General features: G+C 56.3%; 2 protein-coding genes across 7 annotated transcripts in view; both read left to right on the top strand.

Annotated features, from left to right (window-relative positions):
• GCK (glucokinase) overlaps positions 1-8,659 on the top strand; it is a 48,760-nt gene extending 40,101 nt beyond the window's left edge. For 3 of the 6 annotated variants that reach the window (XM_027124017.1, XM_027124015.1, XM_027124016.1), the window contains exons 5-10: positions 1,601-1,696; positions 1,885-1,984; positions 5,033-5,216; positions 6,372-6,527; positions 7,077-7,310; positions 7,568-8,659. In XM_027124017.1, coding sequence (XP_026979818.1) covers positions 1,601-1,696; positions 1,885-1,984; positions 5,033-5,216; positions 6,372-6,527; positions 7,077-7,310; positions 7,568-7,712 — 915 coding nt within the window. In that variant the 3' untranslated portion in view covers positions 7,713-8,659. Of the gene's footprint in view, positions 1-1,600; positions 1,697-1,884; positions 1,985-5,032; positions 5,217-6,371; positions 6,528-7,076; positions 7,311-7,567 lie in introns of those variants that run through there. The other 3 variants (XM_027124019.1, XM_027124018.1, XM_027124020.1) reach the window with 3 other exon arrangements.
• Positions 8,660-9,361: 702 nt separating this feature from the next.
• On the top strand, positions 9,362-13,259 carry MYL7 (myosin light chain 7). The gene is made up of 6 exons (XM_027124022.1): positions 9,362-11,122; positions 11,310-11,385; positions 11,717-11,821; positions 12,251-12,329; positions 12,539-12,587; positions 13,086-13,259. Exons 1-6 carry the CDS (start codon positions 11,087-11,089, stop codon positions 13,185-13,187), a joined length of 447 nt encoding a protein of 148 aa, XP_026979823.1. The 5' UTR covers positions 9,362-11,086; the 3' UTR covers positions 13,188-13,259.
• The last annotated feature ends 1,012 nt before the right edge of the window (positions 13,260-14,271 follow it).

Here is a 14,271-nt window from a genome sequence, read left to right as displayed (position 1 = left end):
CCCATGAACTCTGCCCTGTGCTGCCTTCAAATGCAGCTCCCATTGTTGGGAAAGAGCCTTGGATTCAAACTGGCTCCATCACTTACCTCTCGTGAGACTCTGGGAAATGATCGTATTAGCTGATTCTTACTATTTGCCTCCCACAACCCTATGAGGCGTGCGTATCTCCCCCATTACAGGTTAGGAAACTGAGGTGTAGCAACTTGCCCATGGTGGGAAGTGGCGGTGCTGCGGCTCAAACTCAGGCAAACAGGCTCCAGCACACCTGTGTGTCACCTCTATGCTGTACCGCTGCCTGTGGCAGAGGTGGCAGTGTGCCGGGGCTGAGGGTCTACCCTGCCTTCCAGCTGGCAAGTTAGGCTGTCACAGTTACACGCACACACATACGTACATGTAAATTACACACACACACACACCACACACCAGTTATACATGCTCACATAGACATGTGTAAATTATACATATATGTGCACATAAATTATACATGTGAATTGTACACATAAATGTATGCACTGCACATATTTAAATTATACACATGCATGCACTCATGTCGATTATACGTACATATAAACACATAAATTGTACATGCATATTTTTATGCATACATAAATTATACATACATATATATACATGGGCCAGTTATATATTCATATATATCTACACATGCCAATCATACATACATACATACATGTAAATTATACATATCAAGTATACATGCATATAAACGTGTAAATTACACATGCATATTTACACGTCAAGTATACATGCATGCATATATGCACATGTCAATCATACATATATACACATTCACAGGTCAACGATACATACACACCCACACACATTGATTATACATACATATATACATGTGTGTGTAAATTATCCAAACATACGCACAGTTATACATAACACACAGGACCTCTGGGTCAGAGAGAAAGCCAGGTCAGTACTCCTGGCAGAAGCAGTAGCAGGAGCAACGTCTCATATTGCTTTTCCAAGCCCCAGTCCCTGCTGGGCACTGAGGGCCAGGTGGGACCTTCACACGCAGAGGGTGCACACAGGAGAGGAACCCCGATCTTCTACTGGCTGCACCCCTCTGGACCTCATCCTCACTCTGGGATGATGACCCTGGGCTTAACTACACAAGCATTCTTAAATTGGCTGGGACTCAGCCCTGCAGAAATATGAGATATTGGTAGAAAATTACCTCCAACACTTCTTGAACTTATACGGCTGCTTTGAGCCTCAGTTTCCTCAGCTTTAAAGTGGGTGCACAGGGACTTCCCTGGTGGTCCAGTGGCTAAGACTCTGCGCTCCCAATGCAGGGGGCCCGGGTTCAATCCCTGGTCAGGGAACTAGATCCCACATGCCACAACTAAGAGTTCGCATGCCGCAGCTAAGGATCCCGCATGCCGCAACGAAGATTCCACATGCTGCCACCAAGACCTGGCGCAGCCGGATAAATAAATAAAAATGAATAAATTAATTTAAAAGAAAGGTTAATTATAAAGTGGGTACACATTCCTGTGGTCCGAGTTAGCTCCCGTCCCTTCACGCCTGCCCCCAGCATCCAGCAGCCACCGAGGCCCCCCTCTCCCCCCAGGGCATCCTTCTCAACTGGACCAAGGGCTTCAAGGCCTCAGGAGCAGAAGGGAACAACATCGTGGGGCTCCTGCGAGATGCCATCAAACGGAGAGGGGTGAGTAGCATCTGCAGCTGCCCCTACCCTGGGCCCCCTCCCCCTCCCCTCCTGCGGGGAAGCCAGGGAGGGCTTTCTGGGCATCCCCCCAGGAAGGGGTCTCTGCCTTCTGCGCCTGGCTGGACTGGCCTGGAGCAGGCTGAGAACCCCCCCAGCCCCATCACCACTGCCTCTATGCCTCTTGGCAGGACTTTGAGATGGACGTGGTGGCGATGGTGAACGACACTGTGGCCACGATGATCTCCTGCTACTATGAAGACCGCCGGTGTGAGGTTGGCATGATTGTGGGTAAGGATGCGCCCCCTGCCTGACCCAGGGGCCTTGGCCACCACCAAAGACGGGGCCGAGGCTTCCCGTCTTCAGCAGGCTGCACACGGCCTCTGCGCCAGTCATGGACCCCAGAGGTGCTGGAGCCCAGGGTCTTAGGGAGCAGCAGGGGTGTCCCGGAAGACAATACACCAATGTACATTGGTACTGGGTGTACCAATAAACAGGTGCTGTTTATTGGTAGGAAGCATTTCAACACTCACAAGTCACTGCCTCAGATGGTGTACCAGCTCACGTCCACCTGGCCCATCAGGATTTAATTAAATCACCTTATCTGATAAGTTGACCGACCTGTACAGATTTGTCCAAGTGGAAGAGGAGAAACCAGAGTGGTGTCATCCCTCCCTGGACAGTCTTACCACACCCCGGGGCAGCCATCTGCCCTGCCCGAAGTGGAGGCAGGTACCAGGAAAGGAGGCAGCACTGGCCCCAGTGGCCCTTTCCCACCAACCAAGGGCCTTTCCCAGAAGTTCCCAAGGCCTTACAATGAGTGTTTACTGAGGAGTGTTTACTGGACACACAGGCGAGTGGGTATTTCCCTGGTTCCCAGAAAGTCAGCATTAAATGTGTTTGCTTCCACGGCCTCTTCAGGGCCAGCCCTGAGGGTTTCTGTGTTCTTAGGACCCATCTCCAATTGCATGCACATGTCCTAAGGGGCCGGCGACCTGCTCTCTGCCTCTCCTCTAGTTTCTCACATCTCCTCCTTCCATTCTCACCTTTTGGATGGGAAGTTCTTTTTTTTTTTTTTTTTAACATCTTCATTGGAGTGTAATTGCTTTACAATGGTGTGTTAGTTTCTGCTTTATAACAAAGTGAATCAGCTATACGTATACATATATCCCCATATTCCCTCCCTCTTGCATCTCCCTCCCCCCCTCCCTATCCCACACCTCTAGGTGGTCACAAAGCACCCGAGCGGATCTCCCTGTGCTATGCGGCTGCTTCCCACTAGCTATCTATTTTATGTTTGGTAGTGTATATATGTCCATGACACTCTCTCACTTCGTCCCAGCTTACCCTTCCCCCTCCCCATATCCTCGAGTCCGTTCTCTAGTAAGTCTGTCTTTACTCCCATCTTGCCCCTAGGTTCTTCATGACATTTTTTCTTAGATTCCATATATATGTGTTAGCATACAGTATTTGTTTTTCTCTTTCTGACTTACTTCACTCTGTATGACAGACTCTAGGTCCATCCACCTCACTACAAATAACTCAATTTCGTTTCTTTTTATGGCTAATATTCCATTGTATATATGTGCCACATCTTTATCCATTCATCTGTTGATGGACGTTTAGGTTGCTTCCATGTCCTGGCTATTGTAAATAGAGCTGCGATGAACATTTTGGTACATGACTCTTTTTGAATTATGGTTTTCTCAGGGTATATGCCCAGTAGTGGGATTGCTGGGTCGTATGGTAGTTCTATTTTTAGTTTTTTAAGGAACCTCCATACTGTTCTCCATAGTGGCTGTATCAATTCACATTTCCACTAGCAGTGCAAGCGTGTTCCCTTTTCTCCACACCCTCTCCAGCATTTATTGTTTCTAGATTTTTTGATGATGGCCATTCTGACTGGTGTGAGATGATAACTCATTGTAGTTATGATTTGCATTTCTCTAATGATTAATGATGTTGAGCATCCTTTCATGTGTTTGTTGGCAATCTGTATATCTTCTTTGGAGAAATGTCTGTTTAGGTCTTCTGCCCATTTCTGGATTGGGTTGTTTGTTTTTCTGATATTGAGCTGCATGAGCTGCTTGTAAATTTTGGAGATTAATCCTTTGTCAGTTGCTTCGTTTGCAAATATTTTCTCCCATTCTGAGGGTTGTCTTTTGGTTTTGTTTATAGTTTCCTTTTCTGTGCAAAAGCCTTTAAGTTTCATTAGGTCCCATTTGTTTATTTTGTTTTTATTTCCATTTCTCTAGGAGGTGGGTCAAAAAGGATCTTGCTGTGATTTATGTCATAGAGTGTTCTGCCTATGTTTTCCTCTAAGAGTTTGATAGGAAAGTTCTTTAAGTCCACACCTAAACAGGAGCTCCAGGGGCCCTGGCAGTGCTCCCCTGGCTCTCTCCGGTTCCCCAAGACACCACCACCTGGGCTCTACAGCCGCTTGCCTCGGGCTCGCCCCATCTGGAGCAGAGATGGCAGAGTGGCGCGTGGTCACATCTGCCCTGATGTGCTTAGAAACATGTTTATGATAATCACCAAGCACTAAACATTGGGAGAAACCATATCAAAGTCTGGATTTCTGTTTTTTCCCCACAAAAACTTGGAAGGCCTGGCATCACTGGGCCTGAATTCCAGGCAGCTCCACTGCTGGTGTGAGGTTGGCATGACTGAGTTGCTGTCCCTGATGGCTTGAGGGGTATGCAGTCACGTTCAGATTGAAGCTCTGCTGTCACCATTTTGAAACTCTCAGTTTATGAACAAAGGACCCCATGTTTTCACTTTGCATGGGACCCTGCAAATTACAAATTCCTTAGCCAGGCCCGCCTGCAATGGCCCGTGTGCTGCTCCCAGGGCCCACGCTGTGACACACTCACCTCTGGGTGCCCGCCTCCTCCCCACAACAGAGCCTGGTACAGAGGAGCTCAAACACATGCTTAGACAGTGCCAGAACACAAGGGTGGTGCATAGATAAGACAAAATCATAACATCCCATACCCATCTCTAATTGGCAAAGCACTCTGACACATGTTCTTTCCCTCATTTCTCTCAACTACCTAGGTAATAGGAGTAGGTGTTACCAACCCCTCTTGGGGAAGAGGAACCGCCCAGGGAGTTGGGCTTATCTACCTGAGGTCATACAGCAAACCCAGGTCTTCCAGCTCTTGGGAGAGCTGGTTTCCTTTGCTCCAGGGGATGTAGGAAGTGCTGGGGGTGGAGGGCTCAAGGAAGCTGGGAAGACAGGGCCACACGGGGCTTCCTGCCGGGGGGGATGCACCCAGCAGAGCGGGCATCCCAGGAAGCGCAGCGCCAGGTGCGGCCTGACGCTGTGGCTTCTCGCAGGCACGGGCTGCAACGCCTGCTACATGGAGGAGATGCAGAACGTGGAGCTGGTGGAAGGGGACGAGGGCCGCATGTGTGTCAACACCGAGTGGGGTGCCTTCGGGGACTCGGGCGAGCTGGACGAGTTCCTGCTGGAGTACGACCGTGTGGTGGACGAGAACTCCCTGAACCCCGGCCAGCAGCTGTAAGGACCGCCCCTCCCCCTCCCCACACGACGGCCCCGCCCCGCTCTGGCGGCAGATGGGGCCGGCCCGCAGATAATGGGCTTGTTTTTAAACAGCTCTGGGGAAAAGCAAACTGACAATCCCTTCGTAAGCTGGCTCTTCTCTTCCTTCAGCTCGTATGCGTGTGCCCCTCTGTGAACTGGGAACAGTGAGAGATGCCAAGGATTAGTCTTTAAAAAGAGGGTCTATGGGGACTTCCCTTGCGGCCCAGTGGTTAAGACTCTGCGCTTCTACTGCAGGGGGCGTGGGTTCCATCCCTGGTCGTATCCCACATGCCGCGCAGTGTGGCCAAACTAAGACTCCAAAAAAAAAAAAAAAGAGGGTCTGTGGATAGATGAGCAGGAACCTCCCGGCTTCCGACAGGTGACCCCTGGCACAGGAAGGCTCTGAGACGCCCCCCAGCAACGTTAACTGGGTTTAGCCCAGAGTTCCCCAAAGTACAGCTCTGAACACATTCACAGAATGAATCATAGTATTTGGGGGTATGCTGCGGGTTCGCGGACAGCTGGAGAGCCAGCCCTCACAGAGCTTGTCCTGAGTCAGGGCTCTCCTTTATCAGCCGCCTTCTGCGGCGCGCCAGGCACGTGCTAATGCTTTCATGAGCTTCCTCTCGGGCTCTCATAAACCTCTGCTAGGTCGGTAGTATTCAATGTGCTACAAGATGAAAATATGGAGGTTTACAGACTCGAGTGCCACCGGGCCAACTCCGTGGATTCCAGGAGCGCAGGGGCCTAGGAGCCCTAGCAAGTGAGCAGAGGCCGGCCCAAGGCTGGTCACTAGCCGCTCTAAGCCTGAGCTCCCCCAACTGACACTGGGTGATGAGAACAGCACTCGTTCCACAGCTGTGGGAAAACCCAAGTGGGCTCAGCGCAGGGTCCTCCCTGAGGATGGCCTCAGAGGGACTGAACCGAGGCCCCACAGTAGAGCGTTCTCCCAAGGCCCCAAAGCCCCTGTTGATAAATGTGGGAACGGGCATGAACCCGGTTTTGCCAAGGCGGGGGGTGGTCACAGCGTCCCACATGGCCTCCTCGTGGCCGTGACTGGGGGTGGTGGCTGGCCTCTGCCTGCTGGTGGGGACCTCCCTCCTGGGGGTGACCCGGCTGCTCTCTGTCCAGGTACGAGAAGCTTATCGGCGGCAAGTACATGGGCGAGCTGGTGCGGCTCGTGCTGCTGAAGCTTGTGGACGAGAACCTGCTCTTCCACGGGGAGGCCTCAGAGAAGCTGCGCACGCGCGGCGCCTTCGAGACACGCTTCGTGTCGCAGGTGGAGAGGTGCGCGGGCGCGCGGGGGCGAAGGGTGGGGGACAGGGGTGGCGTGCGCGGGGTGGGTCCTGCACCCAGACCCACGGGGGGCGGGGGGGCGGGGCCCGGGCGGGGCTCAGAGCGCAGGGGCGGGGCCCTGGTGAGGTCAGTGGGCAGGAGCCCAGGACCTGGTAAGGTTCCGGGGTGGGGCAACCCGGGCAGTAGTAGCCTTCAGCCCCCAGGGGAACCCGGCGTCGGGCAGCTGACGGAGACCAGGCGTCCTCTCTGTGCTTCCTACCCGCTGTGGACCTCGTCTCACTTCATCCACGCAACAGCCCCGAGGCGCGGCAGTGTCACCCACGTTAGGGCGGAAACCCTGGGTTTAGAGAGAGGAGTAATGACCAGATTACTGCTGGTCCCTGGCGGAGTCAGACCCGCTCCGCTCGGAAGCCCGAGCCCCAAAAGCGCTTTGCCTGGGAGAGGTGGCCAGGGGGAGGAGAAGAAGCCGCCGCTGTGGGGATCGGGCTGGTCCGGGACCAAGCGACCCTCCCGCGACGCCCTCCTGTCCCCGCCCCGCAGTGACTCGGGCGACCGCAAGCAGATCTACAACATCCTGAGCACGCTGGGGCTGAGGCCGTCGGCCACCGACTGCGACACGGTGCGCCGCGCCTGCGAGAGCGTGTCCACCCGCGCCGCGCGCATGTGCGCCGCGGGGCTGGCGGGCGTCATCAACCGCATGCGCGAGAGCCGCAGCGAGGACGTGATGCGCATCACCGTGGGCGTGGACGGCTCAGTGTACAAGCTGCACCCCAGGTGGGCCCGCTCAGCCGTCTGCACCTCCCCGCCGGGTCCAGCCTCCCTCTTGTGAATTCGCTTCCTAAGGGCAGAGCCCGGGCATCGGTCTCCATCTATGATATGCAGGCCGAAACGGATGCTCTCCGAGGTCCCAAGGATTCTTAATCTCCTCGCTCCCCTAAGCCCACAGACTCAGGGGGAGGTTCCCCTTGGCTTACCCCCTGCCCTGTCTTAAGCGCGTTAACTAACCGCAGCCCCGCTTGCCCCCTGCTCAGCTTCAAGGAGCGGTTCCACGCCAGCGTGCGCAGGCTGACGCCCAGCTGTGAAATCACCTTCATCGAGTCGGAGGAGGGCAGCGGCCGGGGTGCGGCCTTGATCTCCGCGGTGGCCTGTAAGAAGGCCTGCATGCTGGGCCAGTGAGAATAAAGGCTGCAAGGCAAGGAGGAGGCTGTGGCCGCTTCTAGACCTGGGCTCCAGGGGACACACTTCCTACAGGTGCCCCCAACCTGGTCCAGTCAAGAGGCTTCTCCTTGTAAGGACCTTGGATGCCTCCCAACCCCGCTGTCACCCCAGGAGATGGGGAAAGCTTCTCTGGGGTTGCGGTGAGGCCCTGAGCAGGCCTCTTCTCTCAGGGTCAGTTGGTAGGATAGCCCTAGGGCCCTGACTGGGTTGGGGGCTGAGATGAACAGGAATGGAGAACCCCCAAAGTACCTCACCTTTCTTGCTGCAATCAGGGGCCCAGAAGGGAGTTATTAACTCAGGATTTTGTTGCATTTCTGCACTGCTTGCCTCTTGGAGCTTTCAGCCTGGCTCAGCCCTTGCTCTGGGAAGGGGGTGCCCTCTGGACTCTACCATGGCCTGGCTTCCCTGGGAACCCAGCCCACATAGGGAGGCAGCCCTCATGACCTGGCCAGACCTAGACCTGGGCTCCACAGGGGGCCCCGGGGAGCTGCAGATCACCCAGGCCTGGGAAATGAAAGGGACCAGCTCCATGTTGGAGGCTGTGGGTACCCCGAGGCCTGGAGATGGCAGCCTTTTCCCTCCCATCCTGCCATCCCTGAGTGGTTTCTGGTTCTGGGATGGACCCTCACAGGAGATGCAAGAGACAGAGTCCCCAAAGCCCCTGCCCAGAGGGGCCCAGGAAGAGGAGGAGTCCCCCTACCCACAGACAGGCCTGGGAGCATCTCCGGGATCGAGTCCTCGGCTCCCACGGCGCTGGGCACTCAGAAACCCCAGCAGCACTCAGCACACCCCCAAGGGACAACCCAGGCCTCTTTCTTCTCACCAGACCTCCATGTACCACACCAACCTCTCCATGCCCAACCTGGGACTGTGTGGGTTTTTTTAATTAAAAGTTTAGAACATGACCTTGTCCACCATTCTTTGATCTCTGTGTATAAGACTGTGGGACAGTAAACATATAGACGTGGTCACAGGTACACAGACACTCTGCAGGCCTAGGCGTGTTTTGGAGTTTGCCATCCTCTCCACAGAGCTATGCCAGGGATTGTGAAGAGTGACAGACCAGGCCTTAGGAACAGGAATGGGGTGGTGTGGCGGGGTGTGGTCAGAGGTCCTGGACTTGCCCAGGCCTCTGCCCACCAGCCTGTGGGATGCGGGGTGTGGTTCTGAGGTCTCCGAGAGCTCCAAGGGAGTGTCAGGGAAGGAGTGGGGCTGCTCTGGGAAGGGGCACGGCTGGTTCTTGGGACTGGTCCTGCTGCAGGTCGGTCTCAACAGGGGATCCCTTGGGGCCACTTGGGTTGTGACAGTGACTGCAGTGGGAGGCCAGGATTATAAGAAGTCACATGATTTCTGCGGTCTTTCCAATTTGGTCCTGAATGAAATGCCTACTTCAAGTTAGTCAAGCCTAGGGCCTAAGACCAGTTACTTATGAACACGTATTCGTAAGATTTTAACATACACGCACTTTTTTTTCAGGTGTTTGGATGTTATCATCTTTTTTTAATTTAACTTTTATTTTATATTGGACTATAGTTGATTTACAACGTTGTGTTAGTTTCAGGTGTACAGCAAAGTGATTCAGTTATACATATATCCATTCTTTTTCAGATTCTTTTCCCATATAGGTTATTACAGAGCATTGAGTAGAGTTCCTTGTGCCATACAGTAGGTCCTTGTTGATTATCTATTTTGTATATAGTAGGGTGTATTCCACTCACTTTTCAATGAGAGAAACTATCCAGCAAATCTGGAATGACTGTGTTGTTTTATTCAGAACTTAACCCCAATTGTGATTTTGAGTTTCACATCCTCCTTGGGATGCTCTCTCGTTTCCTGGTATGCCTCATGTGGAATTTAGTTCTCTCGAGTCTAAATTATGCATCAGAAGTTTGTGTGAGCATCTGATGACTTCATTATCAGTAGTAATGTACTCGTGTTCCACCATTCAGCTGCAGTATTTGATCTCGTTTTACCATAAATTATTTCCTAGCTGTCCTTTATGTTATGGTTTAGGGCATTGTATTGTTTTTTTTTTTTTTCTTTTTACAATTCTCCATGGAGGTAGCTTGTATAGCCTATGAATTTCATTTCAGGAGAGTAAAGGAGGTGTTATAAAATACTTACTTGCTATACAAAAGGGACATTGGGGCTGATGGATGAGAACCCTGCTCTCCCAGCTGGCCTCCCCGCATTCCTCACCCCAGTGGGCCGTCTCCTGTACCCGGTTCAGGGAGCAGCCAGCAGCCCACTCCTGCTCTGGGCGGTCCCCAGCCCCCCAGCCCCTGTCTGCCCCGGGCCTGCAAGGAGCCTCGAGGCTGCTGCTCTGGCACAGCGGACGGAGCCTGGGCCCCTCACTCTGCGGTTGAGCCCCGCAAGAAGGGCTCGTGACCCACTTTCATGGGGATCCCAGGGGAGGCTTGGGGTCCAGGCAGTGCTCCATGCTCCAAAAGCATCACGTGGAGGCTCTGTTTGGGGTCACAGGCAGCTCAGGGCTGGCTTCTGCCCCTTGGTCAGAGGGGCCAGAGGCCAGGGCCAAGCATCTTCAGCAAAACCTCTGGGAATCCCCAGGGGTCTCAGGCCAGAGACCATCCTCAGAACCACCAACTGCCCTCCCAAGCCCAGTGGGGGCCCCGGGCCAGCCCCCGTACCACTGCTGTCCTCTTGGCCTGAGTGGGTTCTGGGCTGGAGCTGCAGGAAGGACAGTCAGGTGGGGTTACAGGGGCCCCTCGTTCAGCATGAGAGTGGTGAGAGTTGCGACTCTGCTCTCAGGAGGCGTTTCACCCGGTGCTGTCAGGGTGGGTAGACACCCGGATGTCACAGGGTGGGGGGGCCTGAAGGTCGCCAGGAACGTGGCTGGAATCTGCTCGGGGGCCCTGTCCTCCCCCAGCCCAGGCAGAGGCTGCCAAGTTTGGGCCTATCCTCTCCTCCTGTCCTTATTTGGTGCGCTCCAGGTGATAAGGCTGAGACATAAAGGGGGCTGTGGGCCCCTCGCAGCAACCAGGCTGCTGCAGAGAGAGACGATGGTGAGTGCCAGGTGGGGGGGACTCAAGGCCAGCGGCCCCCCAGGTGCTGTCCTTTGGGCTGGGGGAGCGAAGCCAGTGACTTCTGTGCTTGTGTTGGGCCCGGAGAGACGGTCTCCAGGGACAGGAAGAGGACCCTGACCCGGGCTCTCCCGGGAATGCTCTGGGGAGGTCCGTGGCAGGGAGTCCTCGGGGAGCTGGGGAGAGGACCCCTCCGCTCCCACTGTGTTGCAGGCCAGCAGGAAGGCGGGGACCCGGGGCAAGGCTGCGGCCACCAAGCAGGCCCAGCGAGGCTCTTCCAACGTCTTTTCCATGTTTGAGCAAGCCCAGATCCAGGAGTTCAAGGAAGTGAGTGCCCTACCCCCAACAACCTGGGACCCATCCGGACACCCTGCCCCCAGCACACCCCTCTTCTCTGTAGGTCAGTGGTCCTGGCCCCTGTCCTTGCTCCTTCCACCACCCAGGATGCCCCTACCTCCCGCCTCCCCCGGGTGGGGACTGCTCCCACCTGCAGACTATAGCCTGCACCTCACAGGCCTTCAGCTGCATCGACCAGAATCGTGACGGCATCATCTGCAAGTCGGACCTTCGAGAGACCTACTCGCAGCTAGGTGAGGGCATCCACCTCCCGCCCGGCCCGGCCCTGCTGGCACCAGGGTCCCGGCTCAGAGCTGCTGGGCTGGGGGGAGCCCGCTGAGAGGGGACGGGCAGGCTCTCAACAGGCAGCAACCCGGCCTGTATTCTTCTCCCAGCTCACCCTCCCGCCTCCTCTCACACCCCTCCCCCATCACACCCCCTCCCCCATCACACTTTCCTTCCACTTCACCTCCCCCACCCACAGCTGCCTCTCACTTTCTACCCTGGGAAGGAGGGAGGGGCAGCCCAGGCCCTACTCGGGGACACTCAAGGTCCCTGTGTCCATTTCACATCCCGCCCCACCAGGGAAGGTGAATGTCCCAGAAGAGGAGCTGGATGCCATGCTGCAGGAAGGGAAGGGGCCCATCAACTTCACTGTCTTCCTCACACTCTTTGGAGAGAAGCTCAACGGTGAGCCTGGGGCGGCTCTGGATCCCCCTGGCCAGGCAGCGAGCTTGAACCCCACCTGGACCCTGCCTGGACCCGGCCTGAATCCCACCCAGACCCCTTCCATACCATACCTGGCCCTCGCCCGCCCAGAGGTTGTAGGGGCCACCTCTGCATTCCAGACCCATGAGCACTGATCACCCCAAGTCTCGGGGTTGGGAAATATGCCTTCAGATTCCAGTCCCAAATCCCCAATCCTAGTCTCCCTGCCAGGCTCGCCCATCTCAGAAGGACAGCCGCTCCTGGCGCCTCTGAGCCCCGAGGGGCGCTTTCTGTCGGAACACCCTCTCGCTTCTCTGGGCCTGGAGGACTCCCCCTGCACCCTGGGTTCCTCCTGGGTGGGACCGGGAGGATGGCAGTGTGGCTGCTTACCTGACCCCCTCGGCCTCCCAGGGACAGACCCCGAGGAAGCCATCCTGAGCGCCTTCCGCCTGTTTGACCCCAGTGGCAAGGGCGTGGTAAACAGGGACGAGTAAGTGGGAGCAGCAGGGCGAGTGCCGGGGGCACCATGTTGGATGGAAGCAGGGAGGGCGGAGGGTCGCCTTGTGAGGGTGGCCACCTGGACTTTGGGGCCCGCTCTGCTTTTGGGGGGTGGCCACCTGGGCCAGGGGAGCCCCCATTTTCCCCTCCTGGATCGGCCGCCCCTGCAAGGCCCTCCCCACTGCTCCCCACCTCCTCCAGGTTCAAGCAGCTTCTCCTGACCCAGGCGGACAAGTTCTCTCTGGCCGAGGTGAAGATTCCGGCTCCTTCGACACCCCTCCAGGCCCCTTCGCAGGGCCCCCAGCCCGCAGGGCCCCCAGCCCGCAGGGCCCTGGGGAGGTCTCGGTGACCCACTGCCCTCGTGGGCGTAGGGCCCAGCTTTCCGGGGAGGTGCCACCTCTCTTGGGATCTGGAGGGTGAAGGACATGGAATCAGAAAAGGAGGAGGGTGCAGGCTGGGTGAGCTGTGTGTGCAGAGGCCCAGGCGTGAGAGTGCGGTGCACCTCAGGATCTGGAAGAGGTTTCCTACACTGCGGAGGGGGAGGGGAGGGGAGGGGGCCGGGCCCGTGGCCAGGGTGGGCCCTGTGACCCACGGCACCCTTCGCTCCTGCCCCAGCCTCCGGCTGAAAATGCTAAGGGGCAGCGTACAGCCCCAGGGGCGGGCCGAAGGGTCTTAGGCCTCCCTCGGGTCACGGGCACCGGCCCCCAGGATGCCCTGGCTGGGCGGTGTCTCACCAGTGCCTCCCCAGGTGGAGCAGATGTTCGCCCTGACGCCTATGGACCTGGCCGGGAACATCGACTACAAGTCCCTGTGCTACATCATCACCCATGGGGACGAGAAGGAAGAGTGAGCCCGAGGCGCTAGCGGCTGGGACTCAGGGCCGGCCTGTGGGGACACCTCAATAAACGCTGTTTCCGAATTAGACCCACAGTGGTGGCCTGTCTGTGACAGATGGGGTGGGGCTCCACAGGGACTGCTGTAAGAACCAGCCCGGCCCTCACCGGCCCCCTCCGTTCACCCCACACCGTCCCGTGACATATGAACCGGGATGTGCCCGGCTTACAGATGAGGACGCCGAGGCCTGCGAGGGTGCCCAGGGCCACTCCTCTAGGAGAGGAAACCCAGAGCTTTATGCCCGTCTCCACCAGGCCCGGATCGAGCCACGCGACGGGCCTCTGCTCAGCAAACATCTGCCAATGGCCCAGGGACTCTGCCCTCCTGGGACCCCATCTCTGCACACGGGCTCAGGTGGGCGTCTCTGCACGCGCGTGTGGTGTGCTGGGCCCCGTGTGAAAGGCACCGAGGGACCCATCTGAAAACACAACAGGTGAGGTGCCTTGTCACCAAAGGAGGGGCTGGAGTACATGCAGACTTCCAAAGGAAATACTCCGGAATTGGCCTCATGCCTCGGGGGTGAAAGGATCAGGCTGCCAGAGAGAGGGAATGGGTGTCTCTGGAGGGCATTGCTAGTGTCCCGTTCCCCACCTCACCTACAGAAACCAGGAGCTGGGGGGCAACCAGCCTCATCCTGGGAATGGGAGGGGGAGCAGGGCAACCTCCAGAGCACCCACGGCAGGGAGGGGGAGGAAGAGGCAGTGGGGAGAGAGACAGCTTGAACCTGGGCAAGACCCAGAACACAGGAAGTCCTTCTCTGGACAGGAACCAGCAACGCTGAGTAAGAGCTCTCTGCCTCCCCCCCGCCCCCCCCACCCGCTCCCTCCAGGCCCTGCTGCAATCCCCCAGCTGGGGAGGCGGGAGGAGGTGAGGGAGAAAGGAGGAACTGACCACATTCCCTCCAGAAGGCAAGCAAGAGGAAAGGCATTTCACCCGACGGGTGTTCAGTTTGGATGTTTACCTGGGACTTGGCAATTTTAATTACTACATTGCGAATTGAGATTTAAAGTTATCATGGCCTTTCTATTACTTATTCGTGA

This window comes from Aethalodelphis obliquidens, unplaced genomic scaffold (assembly GCF_003676395.1).
Source record: "Aethalodelphis obliquidens isolate GAN/ISIS:26980383/991018 unplaced genomic scaffold, ASM367639v1 scaffold27, whole genome shotgun sequence".
Classification (NCBI taxonomy): Eukaryota; Metazoa; Chordata; class Mammalia; order Artiodactyla; family Delphinidae; genus Aethalodelphis; species Aethalodelphis obliquidens.
This window is presented reverse-complemented; position numbering and strand designations above follow the sequence as displayed.